The sequence below is a fragment of the Protopterus annectens genome, chromosome 1.part0 (genome assembly GCF_019279795.1).
Source record: "Protopterus annectens isolate FY-2018-M chromosome 1.part0, PAN1.0, whole genome shotgun sequence".
NCBI lineage: Eukaryota > Metazoa > Chordata > Ceratodontiformes > Protopteridae > Protopterus > Protopterus annectens.
Genome location: NC_056725.1, coordinates 849,724,351 through 849,748,816, shown reverse-complemented (window position 1 = coordinate 849,748,816; position 24,466 = coordinate 849,724,351). Strand labels below are relative to the sequence as shown.

The window sequence follows — 24,466 nt, the reverse complement described above, 5'->3', positions numbered from 1 at the left end:
CCTTCATGGCTACATTAATGACCTAGATGAAAAATAACTCACATGCTATCTTTCACATAACCTATAAATATCCAATAGTTACACTACTTCTCTGTAGAAAAAAATATTTAAAAACAACCTTCAATAATGAGTAGGCTGTCATAACATTTGTTAACATATCATTTTATGAGGTCCCCTTCAAACTTATGCAGTCATTAATTTCAATAATTCTAAAGAAAAGCCTAGATTTTACTTACTTCTACTAATTTAGAGCCAACGGAGCAGTACCACTACTCCAGAGTACCCATCTCAAGTGCAACTTGTGTCCTTAAAATACACTGAAATTTCTCATATTGTCAGCCCAGAAGCTTTCTTCAGATATACCCTTTCCTTTCTAGTTGCCTCTTATTTCTACTCCCACTCCTTCTCCAACTCCTCCACCAAGACAGAAACTCAGCTGGATTTACTAATCCCATATAATCAAATCAGCCTCCCTTACCTTTCAGGATTGATTATTTCTCTGTTTGATGGGAGAAAGCCCAACTGAGCAAAGTTCATTTTCAGCAGAGACCCAGGAAGAAAATTCCAAGCATAAAACCTCTAGTATGCAAACAGTTCATGTACAGTGTTTGACAGTCATTAGATATGATGTTTTGGAATAAATAAAATTGAGGTAAGGAGTGTGAAACTAATATTAGTCTGCAGATAAAAAATCATTCTAGGTTTACCACTGTAAATTTCCTCACATTCTTCCTTTGAGCCTTATTCTCCATTACAACAAACTTCTGCTGCAAATATTCTACCTGACCATCCAGATTTCTCATCTTAACGGGCATTACTGACAGGTGATGGTTGTGTAAAAACATAATAATGTCTGTCCACTTCAAGCAATTCTAGTCTCTTTAGCTATCCACACAGTAATTCAAATATGGGCCACAAATCCAATTTGCTTCTTCAAAACTCTCAGTTGTCACATTAACTTTCAAATGAATTCATTTTTAACATCATCAGAATGCAGCTGCAGTGGTTATCTTACTTCTCACTTCTTCCATCGTCAATAATTCAACTAACATTTCCACTTTTTTGGCCACTGTCACACAGATACCACCTTCACAAACTCAGTCACTGACATTATAGTGCATTTTTTAATCACTGAAAATATAACTTCACTTAACTTCACAACTTAGCACAATCATGGAAGACATATGACACCATCATGCACTGTGACACCCCAGATTTTGTTTTGAAATATGAAAAAAAGAATACTGTTAGTCGTTAGAATAACAACGGTTTTCTTTCATGTGTCTCTTTCAGTCTGATGGTGTCATTTTTGGGATGTGGAAACAGGCTCACTGCATCAAATGTTATAACAGAGTAGCTTAAGAAGCTTGAATGGCATAGCCTGATGCAAATAGTCCTGTCATGTTCTGTTTCCCATGTACCCAACATACAATATGTACATATATATATACATATATATATATATATATATATATATATATATATATATATATATATATATATATATACACACACACACATATATATATATATATATATATATATATATATATATATATATATATATATATATATATATACACACACACACACACATATGTGTATATATATATATATATATATATATATATATATATATATATATATATATATAATCTATATATCTAATATACACACATACACATATGTACATACACTATATATGCACACAAAACTTCAAGTCTATAATGCTACATTACAAACTACTTCAAACAGATGAAATTCATAAGTGAAAATCACAACTGTTAAAAAGAGATTTTTCTACATACACACAAAACTATATTTCAATATAGAGCTAAACTAATGTAAATATTTTTGAATATCAAATTAACAATAAGAATAAAATATTTACAATTATTATTTGTAAAGAAATGAAAACAAATGATTTTCCCCTGAGAGTAGTGGAAAGCTTGTTCCATAATCTTGGAAGGTATTATGCAGCTGTCACTACCACACATTTTTTGTAATTTTAAAATATCTTTATTAAGGCCTCAAATTTTAAATTGCAATACAACTTCACATAAATTATAACATAAAAGAAAACAAACAGAGGTCCATACTCTACACAGTTAAATCTGTTACATCTCAACTACTCATTATGAAATGCAGCTGTACCCCACTATGAGGCATATCCAACAGCCCATTCAAACTTCTGGCAACTCATTTCTGGATAATTTTAATAAACTTTATATTTCTTTTTTCCAGAAGCAGTCTCATAAAATGAATTATCTGGAAGAGTTCTACTAAATGGTCAACATAAAGGCATAACAATCTCATTTCTCTAAGAAAGAAAGAATGAAAGAAAGAAAGAATACAGAAATAGTACAGCCAACAGTCCTGACAGCAGAAGATACTTTGACTGAAACTACAAACTAGGGAGCTTTCAATCAATATAAGCCTCCTTCCCCACAAACTATCTTCAGGACATCTATATGTGCACATTAAAGAAAACTGGTATGCAAAGCCTCAAGTGAAGTGCATATCACTTCTCAATTTCCATGGCCGCAGACAATGTTATTATCCAGCTACAAATTTTTGTCCAGTGAAGTTCAACCACTTCCTCCAACATCCCATTCAGAGTGGATCCTATTTTAGCACTACCTGTGAAGAAATTATTTGGCACCCCATATCAAAAGTCAAACATCTTACACCTAAAGGAAACAGCACTGGATGAAGCACCAGGCCAAAGAACCTCACTTTAAAAACTACACATTGTAACACTCAAAGGAGGTCCCGAACCATACGTTTCTCAGTAAGGTATCCATTTCTTGACTTAATGGATACAATCTAGTCAACCACCAGTCTATACCGTGTATCATAACTGGGACAAAGTGGTGAGGGATTCAGACCCATCTCTCACATATCTATGCTCCTGACGCACAAGTAACAAAAATTTGGTTACCGCCAGATCGCCAGCATTTCCCTTCTATTTATTTATTTTTTTTTTCTAGGCTCCTTCAGTTATACAGACTTCTGTGTTTTGGCTTAACCTCTTCAAATGCAGAAGAATTGACAGGGTTCTGGCCTGTTTGCACAAAGCTCCTGAGGCACAAGTAATACAAATTTGGTTACCACTAGATCGTCAGTATTTCCCTTCTATTTATTTTTTTTTCCTAGGCTCCTTCAGTTATACAGAATTCTGTGTTCTGGCTTAACCTCTTCACACTCAATAGAATTAACAGGGTTCTGGCCTGTTTGCAGAAAGGAAGGGTATCTGCTTCCATTGTTCACATTTCGGAAATTTTTAGTGGTGCTGGTCAGAAGGCCAGGCAAGGCGGTGTGGGAATAAGTCACCTGCTCTCTCATCAAGGGAGAATGGCGTTGCAGCAAGCTTACCCTTACCATAATCCAAAGTCATGACCAACCTTGGGGAGGTAGTAGGAGAACTATACAGCACAACATGAAGTTTGATAGTTTACTGGGGTCCACCAAAGATTCCCTCTATAGGGAATTAATACACAATGTGGACAATTGGCGGTGTCCCATCAAAGGTCTACAAGAATGGGGGCCACCTCCAAAAAAACAGATTTAAATGAGTATCAAAGACTTTTTTACTTAATGCAGCTTTTGAGATTTTCCATCATTACAGAAGACTATCAAAAAAAATACTACTTTGCAAATAAACAAATGAGCAAATACTTTAAATACATTCTCCCTTTAGATGGGAAGTTAAATTGAGGTCCCATCTGCTTGAGTTGTTGGCAGCTCCAGTGCATGTAAAATTTCATGTAAGCTATTGAAAAGTGCTGGGGAAGTTTCCTGATGCCCTGGCCAAATTTCCCATAGTAGTACAAGTACCACCTTGGGTCTCCCCTGAAAAGAGGCCAGTACTCTATTAGAACTACCCCGATTGACAAAATATAAATAAAATCTAACATATCATCTTCAACATTCAAAGTTGTCCTCACAGTCTTTAAATCTTGTTCAGAAGTATATATTGTCAAATAGTGCACGGTTCATCATCTCAGTTATTATTGTCAACATTTAAGGAAATTCACATAGATCTCGTGGTGGTGGTGCTGCAGTAGCGTTGTCGCCTCACAGTTAGACGTTGCCCGTTCGATTCTCAGTTAGAGCATCTTCTGTGTGGTGACATGCATGAATGGGCGTTCCTTCGTTGAAGGTTGTGCATTAGGCCCGGTAAGCCAGTACATAAAAATCTACTGCCAATCATTAGCAGACCGGAGTTCCGCTGTGGCGACCCCTAACCGGGAAAAGCCGAAAGACACAAACAAACATGGGCAATTATTCAGGCAAAGCTTCCAACTTATCAAAATACCAAAAAAAGTTAAATATTAATAAAGTATCCTAACAGCTGGTTTCTTAAAAATGTATTGTGCCCCCTACCCAACAGTAAACAAACAACCTAAACCATTTTACTCTTTTATCATTTTACCATTAAACAGCACAGGTACCCCAATTTGTCACCGTTTTAATTTACTGAGAAACCCATTACAAAATAAGAAACATTAACTTCCACTACTCTGCTTCCTCATAGATCAAGTATGGGGTAGTGTTTTTTTTCCTGTATGCTTTTTGCCCTTACACCAGTCAACATTCATTCCCCAGTGACAGAGATCAACTACAAATCCATTAGAGTGAGAGGCATCTGAGGGGAGGGGTGTCATTTCCTTAGCCACAAGGATTGCTTATGCCCTCAGTGGCATCCCAGCAATGATGCCATTTTTTAATTAATCAGCCTATTCCCCCTCCCCCCGGATAGAGGGACATAAGACCTACATCACTGTGGGGGCCACAACACCTTCCAGCATCTCCAAATGCACACTCCTGTACACTTGCTCAGTCTAGCTTAATGAAGACCACTGCCTGTTGGCAGCTCGGAGGACTGCAAGCATACTCGGGTTGTTGGCCTGCCCATTCCTCCGAAGGGCTATTACAAGCAACAGACTATACCCCTCCCAGCTCCATCAAGCACCCAAGCCAATATTCAAACTTGAGTTGCAAAGGCTACAGTAAGGACTTTAAACCTCTACCACCCTGGAGCTTGCAAACAGGAAGCAGTGAATCTTTTAATTATTTTCATATAAAAAGCACAGACTTGTTTATGAAATTTGTTCAGTGCTCTTCCTTATTTAGTTTAAACACTAACATCCTTATTTAGTTTAAACACTAACATCCAACATCTACAACTCAAAATATAAAGGAACAAAAATGAAATATACTTCATGAATATCCTGTTTTTATCCAGTGTAATACAATCTCTTTTAAATATAAATAGTATATATCAAAGTCTACTGCCAACAGAATCTGAAGAGGAGAAAAATAACCAACTCCCTACAACACTAGAGAAATGAAGAAACTATTTCAAGACATAGTTCTGTTTTTCAACAGTCTGAGAAACTTTCTCAACAGAATTATACAAAAATAAAAAGCTGAATTATGGAGAGGAACAATAAATATGAAATGATACTGTAAAGGCTAGTGCAGATTTATAGTTCTTCAACATTTCACATTTACAAAATATTGGTAAGCGAGAGAACTATCAGTGAGTTAAGATTAGTGTGGCCATATTGGTCAAAACCACTTTCATTCTGCCTGCCACCTGCAGAGTACTCGGGGGTCAATTGTTATTCTTATTCCTTCAGATTGTTCTAAAGTGACAATATATTCATTCTGCCAGTTTTGCACTTATGGATACAGCCACCAAAAGTGCCCAAAAGTGCAATATTGTTTGCAGATTGAAAGCAGAATGCCAACATGCAGTAGAGTATTCATGATTAAATACATGCAACATACAGATTTTTTTCTTAATCCTTGCAGAATTATTCAGACGTTGAGTTTCATTCATTTTGACATTAAATATTTAGCTACTTTTTCTTGTATGTAATTTGTTTTGCATATGGTATTCAATGTTCTCTTTTTCATATATTCCAAAATATTCTTCATAACATTAAGGTTAACATAAAAAGCAAAAAAAAACGTATTTTTTAGGGATTCCAGCTGATAATATATTTAACTTCCATTACTGACTCACAAGCAAAGATGGCATCAGAGCATCATAACATTATAGTCCACAATCACTGCCACCAACTGCCTGTTTTTGATCACCAAAATTTTTTACCATATACAAATTTATCCAGAAATGTCCAAGCTCGTTTACTTTTGAGAAAACATTGCACACGCGGGATTGCGCACGTATACACACACACACACACACACACACACACACACACACACACACACACACACACTTAGAAATACACACGAAAAGTTTTAAATATATCAATTTACAATCTGCATTATGCAGGTCAAGCTTTAAATATATCAATCTACAATCTGCATCATGCAGGCCAGAAACTCCAACAATAAGGAAACTCCATTATGGAAAAACATGGCATATGCTACTTCAGCCAATATGAAAAATGTAAAAAGTTAGTCAAGTGATATTAGTATAGGAATTCTTCCTCTTAAAAATATATATATTTTCCCTCACACTGCAGAACACTCATTATACCAACTACATGAGCATGCCTATTTACAATTCTGAATTTAGCTTCTACAGCCAAGACAAAATGGCAGTTTCTGTAAACTTCTTTTTTTAAGAGCCAAGTACCAAAGAGGCTTGTTACATTTATATGATGCACAAAAAGGCCTGCTATGTGAGAAAAATACATTCTTGTTATACCTTTTTACCCATGACACAAAAATGCTGCTTTGGTGACAAAAGCAGATCAGAAGGTGTTGTGGCCACAAAAATATTCAACCAAAAGAATAAGACAAATATTTAAAAAATAAAAGTATACAACTGCATACATTTAAACAAACATGTGCAGACAGATGTACCAACTCCTTACTGTAACCTATCAAGAAATACAAACCATATTCTGTCCTGAAGCCAGTGGCAAGAAATAACCACAGAGAAGGAAACCAGGTAGAATGAAATTAAAAGCATATTACACACAGACACAGTTGCATATACACATGCATGTGCACATACTTAAAATTTCATTCACTACAACTAATATTAAGAAATTATACTTTAGTTGGGAGGTACAACTTCTTAAGGTAACCACTACCCTCCATTTCACGACCATGACACCACCATACCTCTCCACCGTTCAGAAGTTCTCAGAATGTCCATATTTCTGCTTCATAGTTTTGGCCTGCTCCTGGTAAAATGTATGTTTTTTGGCAAGCCATTGAGGATTGCAGTTAATAAATAATGACTGCTATTTGAGTTTCAAAAAAAAAGCACGCTAATGCAAAACTTGTTCTACTAGTAATCTTTCAAGTTTATAAAATCAGTATTTAAAATCTGTCCCTGAATTTGGTATTTGGCAACGCCCACCACAGTTATTTTGACTTTGTCCAGAATTCTTGAACAAAGAAGTTCAGAAGTATGTTCACACACTGGAATTCAGGGTACAACTCTCTCAGCAAAACGCACTGGGAACTGTGTAAATAGATCTCCTATTTTAATTAATCAAGAATGATTCTGCACAAATAATAAAACTCTGAACAGGAAAACTGCAATGTTTTGCTTAGTGCAATTTTGCAACAGCGATTTGCTATCTATGCTTACGAATACTTAACTACAACTGAACTATCACCAAATGGTGGTCATACTAATACTAATCTTACCAAAATGCAAGTATCTGCTATTGTACATTTGGATGAACTGGCAATGTACTGCTAATACTCTACTGTTGAAAATTTAGCAGTAATAAATACATTTGTAAAATTTAATAATAATTTAAAACAGCGGTTAAGTGTTTTACCCATTTATTACCTTTAATTAGCGTAAGCTTTTTCTCGAACTCCTCTTTGACTTCAGTGCTACCAGAGTTAAGACCAGACAGCTCTGTCACCGAAAAAACAGAGCCATTGCTCCTATCCTGCTGACTTGCCATCGTTGTCCTTAGATTTTGATTTACATTTTCAGCAGATTTAGTTTAAGTGAAAGAACTGCCACCAGTTACAAGACGAAATATACATCGGCTGGGGAAGCTGTTAGAAAACGCACCAGCCCCACTCCCGTCCGTCCTGCATACCTCTCCGACTAAAACTTACTGTTCTCACGCTGTCATTTCCTTCATTGGTCTTTTTACGGTATTAATTATCGGATCGCAGCTTCTGATGATTACTACCAGACTTCCCAGGCATGGAATTCCTCATATCCGAGCTACCACTCAGTACCTGCCGCTGACAGTATTGAGTCCATTTAAACTGTCAATGTCCCAACTTTTTTTTTTTTTGCTTGTGAATTTGCACATGTTTTTTTTATTATTATTAGATTTCAATTCAAATGTTCCTGTAGTGAGTTTATTTTCGCCTTTACTGTACTTAGCTATTAGATTTTGTTTTGGCATAGCAGAAGGAGAAGGTTCCCAGCTCTGTGGAAACCAGGGTATACATTATTCCAGTATTTCCCAAACTTTAATCCTGCAATATTTTGTGGACAGCTTCTTGCAATATTTATATTTTATTTTGTTGTGTCTTTCGGATTTTCTCGGTTAGGGGTCGCCACAGCGGAACTCCGGACCGCTAATGATTAGCAGTAGATTTTTACGTGCCGAGTTGCCAGCTCTGACGCACAACCTTCAACGAAGGTACGCCCATTCACGTATGTCTCCACACAGAAGACGCTCTAGCTGAGAATCGAACAAGACAACGTCTTACTGTGAGGCGACAACGCTACCGCAGCACCACCACTGCAGACTAATATTAAAAAATAAATTTATTTTCTGAGTTCCAGTGCCCCAGCTGTCACCCTTATAAAAAAATGGTGAACACTGAGTACCATACAGACAGTGCTGAGCCATATTTCAAGTGTACCTCATTATGAGGAAGGTTCCATATTTTGAATCTTACTGTAAAAAAAAACTAGCCAAGCTAGAGTTTGCTCTATGTGATTCCTTGAAACCTCTTGTAAAAGAGGATTATGGGATATATAAAAAAAGAAAGGAATCCAAAAGTATTAACCCCGCATCTTAATACCCTGTTCAGTCTCAGCCTCCCCACAGGATATGTGCCCATAGAATGGCGCACGGCAATGGTGGTCCCGCTACACAAGGGTGGGGCCACAACTGACCCTGGGGACTACCGACCAATAAGCCTGACCAGTCTGATCTGTAATGCTATGGAGCTAATCATTATGGAACTCATAAATGGAGAGATTGGGGTACTTCCAGTCGCTGGACCCCACACAGTTCGGCTTCGTCAAAGGTAGATCATGCCTCCTGAACCTGGTGGATTTCTTTGAGACAGTTACTCAGGCTATAGATAAGGGAAGGAGGTACACACGGCTTACCTTGACCTTGCTAAAGCATTTGACACCATTCCCCATTCAGGTACTATTGATAAGCTCACCAGCCTGGGCATAAACCCTTACGTCGCAAGATGGATCGCAAACTGGCTCTCAGACCGATCCCATAAAGTAAGAGTAGCGGGATCTATGTCCGAATCCAGACCAGTAACGAGTGGTATGCCTCAGGGCTCTGTCCTGGGGCCCCTCCTGTTTGGCATATACTTCTCAGAAGTACAGGCAAGAACAGAAGGGCTGTGGCTGACTAAGTTTGCGGATGACTGCAAACTGGGTGCTATAATAGAGTCTCCGGCTGACATGGAGATCCTCCAGAAGGGCCTAAATGAGACTGATGCATGGTGTCAAAGCCATGGTCTCAAGCTAAATGCAAAAAAATGTGTAGTAATCCCCTTTGGAAAAAACAGAGTACACGCAAACTACAACATAGGAGGTAATCCCCTGAAATCTGAAGAAGAAATAAGGATCTAGGGACCCAAGTAGATAGTCAGCTTTCCTTTGATAACCATGTTGCCAAAGTGGTTAGAAAATCCTTCTATGTGACCCATCTGATCACGAAAGGGTTCGCATCAAGATCTAAGGATGTAATGGTGCCCCTCTAGTCTTCCCTCATCAGACCCATTATTGAGTACAATGCACCAATTGGAATGTACCTGGCTAGACATCTCCAGCAGCTGGAGAGACCACAACAGTACCTAACCAAGAGGATTACGGGCCTCAAACAGTTGCCCTATGCAGCACTATTGAAAAAGCTAAGACTGTTCTCTGTTGCATACCGCTTTCTCAGAGGCGATCTAATGTACAGAGCCATGTCCAACCCAGAATTGTTGAACATGCTCCATCCTAGCAAAACCAAATCTACTCAAGCTATACGCTCTAGGGATATAAACCTCAACACAACAATGAATAGAACATGCTGGAGGGATAGATTCCCTTCACAGAGACTTTCCTTACTATGGAACAGGGTCCCGATCTACATAAGACAGAGCCCCTCACTATCACTCTTCAAGAGGAACCTTGATGAGTGGATGGGTAACAGAAGGTTCACACCAGGGATCACACCAACAGCACTACTAGATAGGGGCCAAGGGTACTAGCTGCTAGTACAAGGGTCTAGGGAACTACTAAAGGGGCGGTGAATACTGCACAATGTGGCTGGGCTAATATATGCCTTCGGGCAGATAGCCCAGTACCAACCTATGAACCTATATGCAACTGGACCCTTAAGGACACCAGGTGTTTCAGCTATATGGCAGTTCTGAATACCCATAACAGTCCACATATGTTGTGCTGATGATGTCATAACAAGACTGAAACATGCATGTCCACAGCTAGTGGGGTTTGACTTTATTGGCCTGAATTTGTCCATTAATCCACTTAAAACGAAATAAGTCATGGGCATTCAGAACACCACATAGCTGAAACACCTGGTGTCCTTAAGATGTCATTTACATATATCCCATAATCCTCTTTTACAAGAGGTTTCAAGGAATCACAAAGTGCAAACTCTAGCTTGGCTAGGTTTTTCTTGTTTTTTTTTTTTTTTTCCCCAGCTGGATTGGTTGTATGTCCTGTTTACTCATATTTTAAATCTGAAAGAGTTGATTCTTCTTACAATTCCACATTGAATGGTCTGTTGCACACTCATTGTTAAGAATTTGACAAACTACCAGACCTCTCAACCAATTGGGGACAAATTTCAACAGAATCAGGGACAAGTCAAGAAAAAAATTAGGGACAATGAGGGACACTTTTAAAATATTAGTGCTATTAACTTGAAACATTGACAGAATCAGAGCATAGGAATTAAAACACATTTACTGAAGTAAAATAAGTTTATAACTCTTAATTATTGTCATTATTCTTTAAGTGTAATTCACCACCTTTCCTCCAAAAGTCACTAGTTTTAGGAGGGATTAAGAGGGACAGAGTTAACATTTGAGTCAAAATCAGGGACAGTTGAGAGGTATGCAAACTACTATCCATGTTAAATCAAATTAATTCATCAAAATGACAGTTTATAAGTGCAAAGTAAAACATATAACAATAGTATTAGCTTCCTAGTTAAATTGTTAGCAAGCTGTTAGCAAGTGTTCCACATTTCGCACATTTATTCCACATTACCTGAGGTAGTGTTCTACATTTTGAAGATGAAAGGTTGAAAGGTATGTGCCTGTCAGGTGTCCTGGCTTCCTGGTCTGTTTTCTATTAACTGACTTGGTGATGAGCCTTGCAGTGTGTAAACAGAAAGATATATTTGGCTTTTTTCTTCAAAATGAACTAGTCTGACAGAAAACTACTTTATTGTGGTGATATTTTTGTTTGTGAAGTATTTGTAACTTGTGATGCTGTTTTTACCCTGTCTAAGATATCAGATCAGACAGTAGAGAATCTAGCTTTTCTGCGGCTGTTCACAGTGAAATTGAAAAGCCATTTTAAGAGCAACTTAACTGCATACTTTTTCATCAGGAATTGGGACTAGAACTGGACTCCTCAAGGTTTAATGTTAGGGGCCCAACTAATGTTATCATTTATGAATATATTCTTATTCAGACTGTATAATGTTCATTGTATCTTTTATATAGATGATATGACTTTATGGGAGTCCCATAATGATCAATAAATTGTCACTCCTAAGATACACAAGGATTTAAGTTACTACTGGTTTGACATTCTTGGGTGAAAGATTATCTTAAATAAAAGTAAAATCATCACATTTGGCAGCTGTAAAAGCTTAACTGCAATAAGAGTTGAGCTGAGCATCACTGGTCCTAAAGGGAATCAAACTGAGGCAGCCGAGACCAACAAGCTGGGAATATGGCTTAAGTCATCTTTTCCTGAACTATATCTATTACCAAAGCATATGCTGTACTTGCTAGTTGTTAAAAACATTTCTGGCCTACTTGCATATACATATATTTATTTATTTATTTACTTAGTTACTATTTGTTTATGGGGTAAGTGAGATGGTCCACTGACCGTTTTTAGCCATGACCTAGGCTAAAAGAACAGAGCATACAACAATACAGAAGTCAAATTAGTTGAATTAGTTATATTGTACAATTGAGAAAATTATATAATTAAACATAAGCAATCAGTAGTAAGACATTACAATATAATCACAATTCACTGGCACTGATCAATGTGATGGTATGTTAACCATTGTCCCTATAGCATTTACACATGGCTTCATTGCTTAGATGAGTACAATGTGATTTTTTTTTCAAGGCAGACAATGTTTTAAACTCCTTTGGAATAGATGTTGCAAGTGGTGCATCCTAGCCAATCGAAAGCCTTTTCCTCCAGATGTAGTTTTGAAGGCTGGCCTGATGCAGTTTCACAAACTGGATATTTCTTAAAAAGTAGGCTTGTTCCCTGAATACCAGTTTAGATCCTTACTGGAGAGATAAGGAAAACTATTGCCAAAGTGATTTCTGTTTCTAAACTAGACATAAATTTAAGGACCATTGTTTTGAGATTCCTGGCCTAAAGGTTAACTTAAACAAAACTAAAACCATGTTATTTTGCAGCCATAAAACACTGACTGGAATAAAAGCTAAGTGGGTCACCCCGGACCTAAAGGGGTTGAAAGTGAGGACATTGAGGTACTCAAGTTGGGATTGACCCAGTACTCATGGTATCTTGTCATATTAATATAGCTATCACCAAAACATGTGCTTTGCTTGCTAAATGTTATAAAATCTCCACCTTACTTATAGAGAGAGAGAGAGCAACTAGGGAAACTTTTGTAAAAGGGGTCAGTTTTCCAGTTTATTTTATTTATGCACTCACTATCTGCTCACTGGGTAAGTGGACTGGTGTATTAATCCTTTTCAGCCATGACCTGAGCCTTGGCATATTCCCTTCCAGTCTTTGCTGCAGTATCAAATTATTGAGTAAACTTCAGCCAACTCAAAGTAAGATTTGTTACTTTATTATTGGTGATGCTTGTTCAGAGCATCACTGCAGCACTTTGGCTGATGTATAGGTTTTTCAAATTCATTTAGGCTCTTTTCATAAATTTCAAGAATGCTATTCTTGGTCAGTATAGATCACTCCACAAAATAATGAAACCTAGAAATAACATTCATTACATCCTTCAAATGGAGCAACTCAAGAAGCAAAGACCTTGACATTCTTTATCACTGAATTCACTAGTATGTTTTATAACCACAAATGTGTAATTCCTTATCAGCTGATATTAAAACACCACCTGTTTTTTTAAGTTTTGGAAACATATCAAATAATATTCCTGCATACTGAAGCTCCCTGTAATTGTCATGAAAGCATTACATAATCTTATTGTAGATTTTCTCATATCCTTTCTCTGGTGTTTTACTGTTCTGTTCACAGTATCCAGGATGTTTTTTTTCATATTACCTGTTTGTCTGTACCTACAGCGGTCAGCGGATCATTTTGTTGCCTCACAGTAAGGGGTTCTGTGGTTCGATTCTCGACTGAGGGAGTCTGCATGTCCTCCCTGTGTTAATGGCTTTCCTCCCACATGTCATGTTATAATTTAATGCCTATATACAATATAATACTGTATAATGCTCTTTTGTTTATGCAATTGTCTGTTATGAAACTGCATTTCTACTTATTTTAATAAACACGTATTATTCCCACATTTCAGAGAGATGCAGTAAATGGACTGTACACTCTAAATTGGCTATAGGGGTAAGTGTACAGTATGGAAGAACAACTGCAGCAGAGCTAGACATCCGACGGTCTGAACCTTGGCCTCTAGATGATTGTCACTGTTGAAGTGGTACCCCGACCCCATGTTCAAACATGGGAAAATGGGTTGTGGGTGGATGGCTGTATTCATAAATCTCTATTTATTTGTTTTGGTTACCATATTCTTAGAGGTTAGTGCAGGATTAGTAATCCTAATTATTCCACTGTGTTAAGTTCGTGAATGAAAATGTGTCTTTGCAGCAGGAGCGACTCATGCTATTGGACTGCTGGACTGCAGCCCTCCCACCTAGAAACAAAAGAAATAATAAATGTGAAACATAAAAATGAAAAAAAAAATGTTATTTTTTACAAGTACCGGAACTTCAGCGCATGCGCAGACACACTCAGACTGCCCTGCAGGTGCCCAGGAATCTGTGCGGTAGATGAACGCACAGAACAGAGGAGCTGCGGACTGCTTGATCCACAGGCAGGACCAATCAGGAGAGAGGTGAGGTTAAGCTCTTGCAGGACCAATCAGGAGAGATGTAAGTTAGTTCTTGCAGGGAAGCTTTGTAGTCGAGTGCAGGTTTGGTGGTTCCGGACAATGGAGTTGGACCTTGTGTGTGGAGGTTTGCTGCTTCAGTCAGGAGAGAGGTAAGTTGAGTTTTAAGCTCTTGCAGGGAAAGTGTGTGTGTGTGTGTGTGTGTGTGTGTGTGTGTGTGTGTGTGTGTGTGTGTGTGTGAAATGCCCCTGTTAACACATAGTGGTGGGTAGAGATACTCAGGCTTGAACCCTGTACCTTGGATGCAGGTGGCAAGGACCTGAATTCCCTACCCACCACTATTTGTAAAAAAATGCAAATTTTTGCCTCATATTTGTTCTGTTCCTCATAAAATCTGTGGTTTCTATATCTTTGTTTTTCCTTGCAAAGGTTTGTAGTGCAGTGGTGCACTGGTAGCATTGTTGCCTGACAGCTACAGGTTCTCTGGTTTGATTCTTGGCTGGGGTGCCTTCTGTGTGGAGTCTGCATGTCCTACCATCCCTTACAAAGATGTGTCAAGTGTTTCTTCCTGCTCTGCTGAAAATTGGCTTTGTTTTGTTCCAAGTCAGACTAGTTTCCTGGTTAACAAATGTTTAAAAATAACAGGCATTTGAATTTCAGACTTCATATTCTTCAGAAAGTACATGGTAAAACAAAACCTTTTATTCTAGCAATTGTCTAAGTTTATAACATGGATATCTGAAATTTGCCTATTTTTTTGGGACTGTATTCCCCCATTATTGGCCTTGTCCAGGTATTTTCTGCTAAGGTTGAGAGCTATGGTGAGAACTGAATGCAATGAATGTTTGGGGGCTGTATTCCCCCCATTACTGGCTTTGTCCACATGTTTTTTGCTAAGAGGTTGAGAGCTATGGTGAGAACTGAATTCACTGAATATGTTTTGCAGCTGTATTCCCACATTATTGGCTTTTTTCAGGTGTTTTTTGCTAAGAGGTTGACAGCTATGGTGAGAACCGAATTCACTAAATGGTAGCCATTTAAGTTTGTCTTCTTCTGTTTCAGCTGATTTAGCATAGTGGTATGTTTCTCTGACTGTTTTGCACAGGGTCCCCTGGGTTCAAGACGTGGCAGTGAAATGTATGGCAGTAACACAGCATTTTATTCTAGCAACTTTCCAACATTATACAAGCAGTGTTTAAAATGTGTTCCTGGTTTATGGCGTTTTGCTCCCCCCCCCAATAAAGATTGGCTTTCTCCAGATATCTTGTGCTGCAAAGTTCAGAGATACAGCTGAGTGTCAAGTAGAGTTTACAAGGAGCTGAGAGCTGCAGGGGAACAAAAGTTTAGTGCTGCTTATGCTAAGTCTGATTGCATTGTTAATAGCACAACAGGTAGTGTACTTGCTTTTGATGCAGAAGGCTATGGGTTCTACTCCCACAGTGGGTAGATGCATTGCTGATACTGTACTGTGTTGTAAAGGGGGTGGATGCTGCCGTCCTTTTTGGCAAAGAAACCTTGTAACAATGAACCTGTTATCAGTTTGACATCATTCCCTATGCGGTATTACTAGCTTATCATTTTTTTAATGCATGCAACATAGGCAATTTATTCTTCAAGGGCAACAGGCACTTTATTTGTAGATGAAACAATGACATATAAAGTTGTTTGCTAACAGCAACCTCTTTATTAGTTACAGATTTCTTTAATGTGGATTTTACTACTTCAGAGATTGTGCATATTTACTGATACTGGTGGACTATAGAAGGTTGAGTAGACTTTTTATGATGGAAATGTTCTGAAGTGGGCAGTTTTGTCATTGGTGCATGCATTTTGTTTAATTGATTACTGGAAAAAATGTTTAAAACAATAAATGTAAAATGCCCTCTAACAACTGTACTGTATTGTACAAGGAATATAATGCAATACAGTCAGGAAGGTGTATGAAAGAGCATGTGTATGTTTCATGTTCAAGGGGCCTATGATATGAAAACAGCCCAAAGTTAATCTTTATCTGCCACTGGCAAAATGTATTTTCTTTGAATGTGGGTTTCAATGCTGTTTCAATGCATGTGAGTTTCAAGGGCAGAGAAGTTTTAATGCTAAGTCTATTTTCATTGTGAGACTGCATTGCTTTGTTTAACAGATATCTATTAGGGTTTGTGCTGCAAAATGCAAAATAAACCTTTCAAATGAAATCTGAATCATCACAGAAGTAAAGCAGTATGTACATTGCAGTGTTTATGGTAAATGGGGTAAAATAACCAAGGAATGGGACATTGGAATGGCTGCAGGGGGGAGGCTCCATTTGACCATGATTTTGTGGGGGGGGGTAGCAAACTCAGACAGCCTCGGTTAAACTATACCTCTCAGTTGTCCATATTTTTGCAAAATGAATAGATATTTGCTTCTTATTTTTGGTTTGTTCCTCATAAAATTTGTGGTTTTCTAGCAAATCAATAAATGACAGACATTGAGTTTCAGACTTCATAACCTTCAGAAAAATGCATGCTAATGCAAGACCTGTTATTCTATCAACTGTCTTAAGTTTATACAAGAGCAATTTTTAGTAGTGTTTGTATGTTCCCCCACTATATTTGGCCTTGTCCAGATTTCCTGCATTAAGAGGTTGCGAGGTACTTGCAAATCGTTTTGTAGAATTAGGAATATCCAAACCTCTCAAATGTCCCCAGTTTTGGCTCAAAATGTTGCTCTCCCCTAATAATCCCTCCTCAAAATGGCAATTTTGGAAGAAAACGTGGAGGGTTTACAATTATATATAACTGTAATGATCAGAGTTATAAATTACTTTTATTTCAGAAATGCATGCAGATGCTCTTATTTTGTTAGCTGCTCAAGTTAACAGTGTTAATATTAAAAAGGTGTCCCTTTTTTGACAGGTTCCCAGCTGTATTGTGTGGCAACTTTATATTTTTACATCACATTTTGGTCTGTTTTTCATAAAATTGTAGTTTTCTGGCAAATTAGTGGCAAGTCATTAAAGATTGAAGATAGAAAATAATGGCAGACATTTGCGTTTCAGATTTCATACCCTTCAGAAAATTCGTACTAATGCAAGACCTACTACTGTTCTATTATCTAAGTTAATAAGAGCAATATTTAAAAATTGTCCTTATTTTTGGGCCTGTGTCCCACTTCTAGTTCTATGTATGGCTTTGTCCAGATTTCTTGCTCTGACGTTGTGAGGTATGAGTGTCAGAGCCATCACCGTCAGCCAGAGACATTTCAAATTGTGACATACTTGTTGCACCCCACTCCCCATTGTAGTGGCTCTGGATGTGTCCAAGGAAGGCAAGGAGCAGTTATGCAGTGTAAGTGTGCAGAGTATTCCCCCATCCAAGGTAGACCACAAGTACGACCATGGCTTTTCATCTGTCCTTGATTTTGTAGAATGTTCTGGTTTTCTGTCATATTTTTATACTGTTGATTTATGCTTCTTATTATTCAGGAAATGCATGCTGTCACAGTGCCCTGTTGCTCTGTTTAAGTAGCAATGATTTAATGACTAGCAGGTAAGCTTGTCGGAGATTGTAAGATGCAAGTAAGCTTTAATAAGCATACTGTTAAAGAATTACCAGCATTGAAAGCCTTTTCATTGTTGCCATGCAGAGAATATTTACATAACTAGATAATGTATAAGCCTTGGGTATTGAAATGCATATGACAGTATTTGTAATAAAAGGACAGGATTACAGTATTTTCAGAAGCTCATTACATTTGTTGGAGACTTGCAGTCATCTTTGCAGGCTTTACCCGTAAACTAAACAGAATGCCAATCTATCATGTGTGGTCCATAACGTGTGCAGGGATCCTTTAAAAAATTTATCTTGAGCTTGTTTCTTGTTTGCTGTTCATTTTTTACTTTGATCATGTCTTCCCCATGAAACAAGTAGATAGTTGTGTCAGGCAGCAGGTCTTTTTTGGATAAGAAACATTTTTACAGGTGGGGGTATCATAGAGATTGCTACTTTCAGCATGTTACTTGGTAATTTTATAAAGCTGAATATAAATTATAATTAGAACTGCAGTGCAAGGAGTGGTGGTTTGAGATGAGTTCTGCTTGTTTTTTATACTTGATTTTGACTGGCATTCCAGTAATGTATTTAAAAAGTAATTTATTTTTTCATGCCTCACAACCTGTTTCCATCTGGATATTAAGTTGTCATGTAGCCAAGGCATTTAAATATTTTTTCTTCTACACTTCATTTTGTCTTGACTGGACTCTATTAATGACTGTTTGGCACCCAGGGCAGCGTATTTAATTAAAGTTCCAGTTGTTGTGGTTTTGAGTATAGCTCCACCCCTTTCTAGTTGGCCACACCCTTCCCATTGGCCACACCCATTCAGCTGTCTCCTGCAGCCCTCCTTTAATTTGATGTCAGCAGCCGCCACTGCTTTGCAGTCTATTTCAAGTGCACGTAAAATAAATGAAGAAACTAACAAATTAAATAGAACTTATTTTAACTGTAGACTACAGTTTTAAATTACTCATCCATAATACGTACGTCACTAGAACGCCTACTGAAACTATAAGCAGGAATTCTCAGAGACCGGCCTTTTATTTGTTAGCCATCAGAGAAGACTACTGATCTGTGCCAATATTCCAAGCCAGTACAGTGTTCTTGCATCTGTGCTGCTAGCACGTATATTATTGCACAGTAAAAACAGACAGTTACAAAAAAGTCTACCGTCAACCGCTACTAAACTGCTACTACTAAATAAGAAAGAATCATACATCCAAACTACAAGTACCACTGTTCCTTTCGGTATTTTTTTTAATCGCCACCTATTGCATTACGGGTAAAATGAACACAGACTTTACTCGTCCTTGGCACTTTGACAATTACATGTGTATTCAAAAACTACAATTCCCAGAGGGGCTATGAAGGGGTTGGCGCTATGCACAGAGAAAGCACAAAACGGTAAGGTCCTTGTGCTGCATTGTTTATTAGTTGCAGTGGGCTTTCTAAAGTGAAGGTGGCGGCAGCAGATGTATTAAAAAAAGAAAAGAGAGAGCGAGAGAGACAGTAGCTGACGCGAGCTGTAGCTCTGCTTACCCATCACTAGTTGCAACTAGATTTACAGTGCTACCCAGTGTCGGCAAATTGATAGTAGCTGTTGGAGATATAACAAGTCTGAAAACAGTTGTGCGCTCATAGTGATTTTGCGTATTCTGATATTAATTTCAGTTGAATAGTCAAGATGCAGTGACATTATGATCCCTCGCCTATTACTGCATATCTGGGTTGTATATGAAGCCATCTTCTTAAACCAGTTCAGTTCTTGTCTGAATAATGAAGATGTTACTAATGTTGTTTCTGGATTTAAACCTGGATAAAACCAATGGAGACTACTGTTCTCGTTTTTGACGCTTTTGAGACCTAGTGTATTGGATGTTGACAGTAACATGGGTCTTGTAGAAAATGTTAAAAATTGAGCTTTGGGGCATATACCAAGATTACTGGATCGTTAAAAACAGTTGTAAAGCAACATTCTAATTGGGGGGAAAGAGGGGAACCCCCGTTGCTGGGGGATGTTTGGATATATCTCAATTTCCGTGGCATCCTACTGGAAATGTAGTCTATATGGGGATGTACTGACCGTGGACTTATCGTGAATTAGGAAAAAAACACATTCAAGTAGTTGCAGTGACCATTATTTGTTGAGGGAGGAGGTGTGGGACATGAAGACAGCAACAAGGGAGACCCTCGCCTGTCTTAAGTCTCCACTCACTCCTTGTGCACTGCTTAGCTTGATGGCTTTACTTCCTTGAGATCTTGGTAAACTGGGGACAGTGGTTTTGTTTTTGAAGTGTGTTATGCGTTATTGTTGACCATTGAGCGCGAGTATGGAACGTTAACATCTACAGAAAGTGACAGCCTCTTCAGCCGACAAGCAACGCCTAGCATTTTCTTGGGAGAAGTTGCATCGCTTTTTGCATGGGAATTTTATATGGGATTTACATGCACTAGACCTTTAATGTGCATATTCGAGGGCTGAAAACTTTGTCCCCGTATTTTATTTTATTTCATTTATGGTCTTGTTTTCAAATGAGGATTTATTTTTTATCTGGATTAATTTTCAAGCTATGTAATTTGCCACACTGAATATATACTGTATGTTTAACTGATCTTGATCTAGCAGGACGCGTAACTGTTTAAGCAAACATATTTTTAAATGACAGCCTCTGGTTTTTGGTGGCTTTGGAACTGCTGGGGATAATTCACGTTGATGCCTCCGGGAGGTGGTGGGCCCATGAAAGAGTGCGAGTATAGTCAAATCAGTACCCACAGCTCGTCTCCCATGGAGTCTCCCCACAAGAAAAAGAGGACTCCCAGAAGGAAATGGGAGGTTTTTCCTGGGAGGAATAAATTCTACTGTGATGGACGAATCATGATGGCCAGGCAAACTGGAGTGTTTTATCTTACTGTCTTCCTGATAATTGTAACCAGTGGACTCTTTTTTGCTTTTGAGTAAGTAACGCATTTTCCTGATCTGTGGCTTTACATGCTTAAAACTGGCTGACCATTGTGGAGGCTGAAGACTTCACCCATTATGTTTAGAAATAAGTAATACCAGTTTAACTTTTTTGCTACCTGTTTTACCGTGTATGACGTTTTACCTGAACGGTTCCTTAGATACCATTGTTTTGAGCCTTTTCAAACTGGCTTGTGATGTGTATTTGTGCAATGTGTATCTGTATTTTGTGATTGGACTGACAGGCTTGCTGATAAGGTTGTCACATTTTCAGTAGTCAATTTTGAATACTTCTTAGCAAAACGTTACATACTGCAGGGCATCTCCCACATTCAGTCTTCTAGGAGGACGTCACTATAATGTATTACTGAAACTGAATCAGCTAGTAGAACTGTAGTTTTATGTCTTCAGTAATATTTATTTGTGTCAGATATAGTGTTATATTTTTCTGTAATATCTAAAGGAACGTTAGAAAATGTTTCCCTAGAAAATAGCAGAGCATTTGTGGTCTTTCGTGTTTTGCAAGAAACAAGTACTTGAATCAGGACATAAAACGGGGATTGTTTTGCAAAATGAGAGTTAACTTTACTTCCTAAATATTGTGTGTTGAGTCATGTGACATGATTTTCTATGTATGCTTATTAAGTTTGTTCAATTTACAGTGTATAATGTGTCTTAAAAGAGATCTTGGGCATATTAGTAGGTCATGCGTGTTGTTGGTTATTATACAGGTCTCAGCAAATGTTCTAGGTCGTTGACCCTCAAGAAGTGTAGTGCCCCATTGGGGAAGTGCAGATATTTATATTATTAAAATAGTATTTAAGATCCTAAATGTTCAGGGATGGCATTATTACTAGAGCTGCAACATTTGGTTATAGGGGCAGATCCTAATACAATTGCTGTGTAACTAATTCGGAGGGACCATTGTTTTCTGCTAACTTGCTGATTAACACAGTCCTGATCTCTCTGTACTGTATGCCATTGTTAAAGCCAGGTTAAAAACAGTATTGGTCACACAAGTATGAAGGTGAATGGCTGTAGTCTTGCATTTATTTTTGCCTATTTACACACGCTGAACAAGTAGAGTTATATGGGGCTACTAGTGGTAACATAATTGACTGTATTACTGTTATATGGCAGTTTGTCATTATATCACTATTTTATGTATTTCTTGTGCAACAGGTTTCACTTAATGAGCTACCTTACAATCTTCCAAATGAGAAAATGGTTAACAAATCTGAAATCCTTTCCTGGCTAGTCAGCTTTGGAGCTAATATCTGCTATTAAGCCATGTATCCCAACACCCCTTCCCTAGCGTTTCCACTTTTTTCTTACCAATGTTTTTACCTCTCATAATTACAGCACCCTACTTCCTATTTCCTTTTGGGCAAAAAAAAAAAAACAAAACAAAAAAAAAAAACATGAAAACATGTTGTAAAAAACATGAAACTCCATCATGATCACTTTTGTGCAACAACTTGGCCTTGCCACTAATGAACCATTTGTCCCCTTCAACCATTGCATTAAATCATCAATGATTCACAAAACAATCTACATGAAGATGAAGTTGTGTGGGGATTACAGTCTAGCACTGTCCAGGTGCTCTGTTGTAAAATTATATTGCTCATCTTTTACACATGTGGCTACCCAGTCTTTTTCCCTGTCGTCCTTTACGTAAACTTATCGATACAGCCTGTCTTTTTCAACCCTTCCTCAGATGTTCTATCCTAGTCCTAATCTTTTCTGTCTACCTGATTGTACTGTCCACCTTCACCTAGACACCTGAGCTTGAATCAGCCCATCCTAGACAAATGACTACCTGGGTGTGAGCTTGTAGCTAGTCCCTGATTTCCTGGGGAGAGCTAATAGCCCCGCCCCCCCACCAAAAAAAAACCTCACAGACTTATTAGGAACAAAAGAAGCACAGATGCTGGTAATACTAAATCACACCTCTGTTTTATTCATGCAGTATTCCATTAAAAAAAATCCAAATAAATAAAACTGTTAAGCGCTTTCATCTTAAGGCATTCTAAGACTTCTTCAGATGACAAGAATCCAGTCAGTGAGCCATTTTATACAAAAAGAAGTCATGTAACTATTTTGCGCCAACATTTTCAAGTAACCTAGTTGTAAAATACAACAGCAAGTGATTGCTATACTGATGAACTCACAACTCTGAATCCCTGAGATATACCTGGAAGGTATGCATCGGTCTTTAGGGAATTTGACACTGCTTGTTCAACAGCTGACATAAAAAAATGGACAGTTTGCCTTGCTCCATCAACCATGCTAACATGCAGAGGATACCTACAGAAGTTTACCCCATTTTTAATGCTGGCAGGACTCGAACAACAAAGGATCCAGGGCAGAATATGACACATGCTACATCAAGTAGCAATATGCAGACCACGCACAATAATTGTAATAATCTTTTTGTTCCAAAACTAGAAAAATGGTTGCAGAGGACATAGGACTTTATGGGGAATTATGTTCCACCCACTCCTGTTAAGATGAACGAGAATCTGGGTTTTGAGTATAAACTCCTAAAACTTTGTAAGTTACAGCTTGAAAACAGCTGTTTAATGAAGTCCATTGGAACCCACAGAGTACAGAAAGACGAAACAAGCCAAATTGGAAAGAGATCAGGAGTACACCAATCATACAGTCACCCTGCCACCACAGTCCCAAGAATGGGGGAATAGGCTGCCCTGTTCAGACAGTCCATGCAGTGAAACGGTTCAAGCGTCAGGGACAACTGAGACACCTGCGCAAGGTTGTATCAGATTCTCAACAACCCCCTTTGGATTTTCCCTGAGGATCAGAAAGACTGATAGGGAAACAACAACAGCCGAGGGACCGTTAGCTGGGCCAGAATTACTTTCCTCAGGTTCCAATGAACAAATGGGGAGGGGGGGGGCGAGCTGGAAGAATTGATGGAAACAATGAAAAGCTTCATGAATAGCCCAGAGAATATCACTCCCTTTGAAGTTTTTACCAACCAAGCAGGTGACTAAAGTTTTCAATTACAGGTCTTACGCTGTATACCAGATACATGCCGATTATTTTCTAAATTTACCTTTGTTCTTGCAAAAAGAGCTAACCTATCCGAGCTTCTAATAGATTTAAAAGACATACACTAGAAAACTTAACTTGAGGCTGCTTTATGGCTCTAAAACTTCCTTTAGCCACAGCAACCTCTCCTTAGCTAGTGTTTATAATCTACCCTTCCACCCAATATGAATGAAGAAATTACTTTAATGAACAACTTAAAATCTTGTAACATTTGTGTCATGAAAGCAGATAAAGGGGGAGGGGTTGTTCTCATGGATAACATACAATACTATGAGAAATTGTATAACATTCTTTTAGAAGACACATATACTCGAGTGTCAAAAAACAAAGTGAATGTCGCTTATAAAAAGATTCATGTTGCCTTAAATGACATGTTGATGCAGGGACAGATTAATGTG

General features: G+C 38.0%; 2 protein-coding genes across 3 annotated transcripts in view; one reads left to right on the top strand and one right to left on the bottom strand.

Annotated features, from left to right (window-relative positions):
• Positions 1-8,164, bottom strand: part of TMEM242 (transmembrane protein 242) — a 282,085-nt gene extending 273,921 nt beyond the window's left edge. Inside the window, exon 1 of the mRNA XM_044063665.1 lies at positions 7,790-8,164. Within this exon, the coding sequence (XP_043919600.1) occupies positions 7,790-7,910 (121 nt within the window). The 5' untranslated portion in view covers positions 7,911-8,164. The remainder of the gene's footprint in view (positions 1-7,789) is intronic.
• Positions 8,165-19,322: 11,158 nt separating this feature from the next.
• The window catches only part of ZDHHC14 (zinc finger DHHC-type palmitoyltransferase 14), a 1,825,619-nt gene continuing 1,820,475 nt past the window's right edge, over positions 19,323-24,466 (top strand). Inside the window, exon 1 of one of the 2 annotated variants that reach the window (XM_044063663.1) lies at positions 19,323-20,992. In XM_044063663.1, the coding sequence (XP_043919598.1) occupies positions 20,751-20,992 (242 nt within the window). In that variant the 5' untranslated portion in view covers positions 19,323-20,750. The remainder of the gene's footprint in view (positions 20,993-24,466) is intronic. The other variant, XM_044063664.1, reaches the window with a different exon arrangement.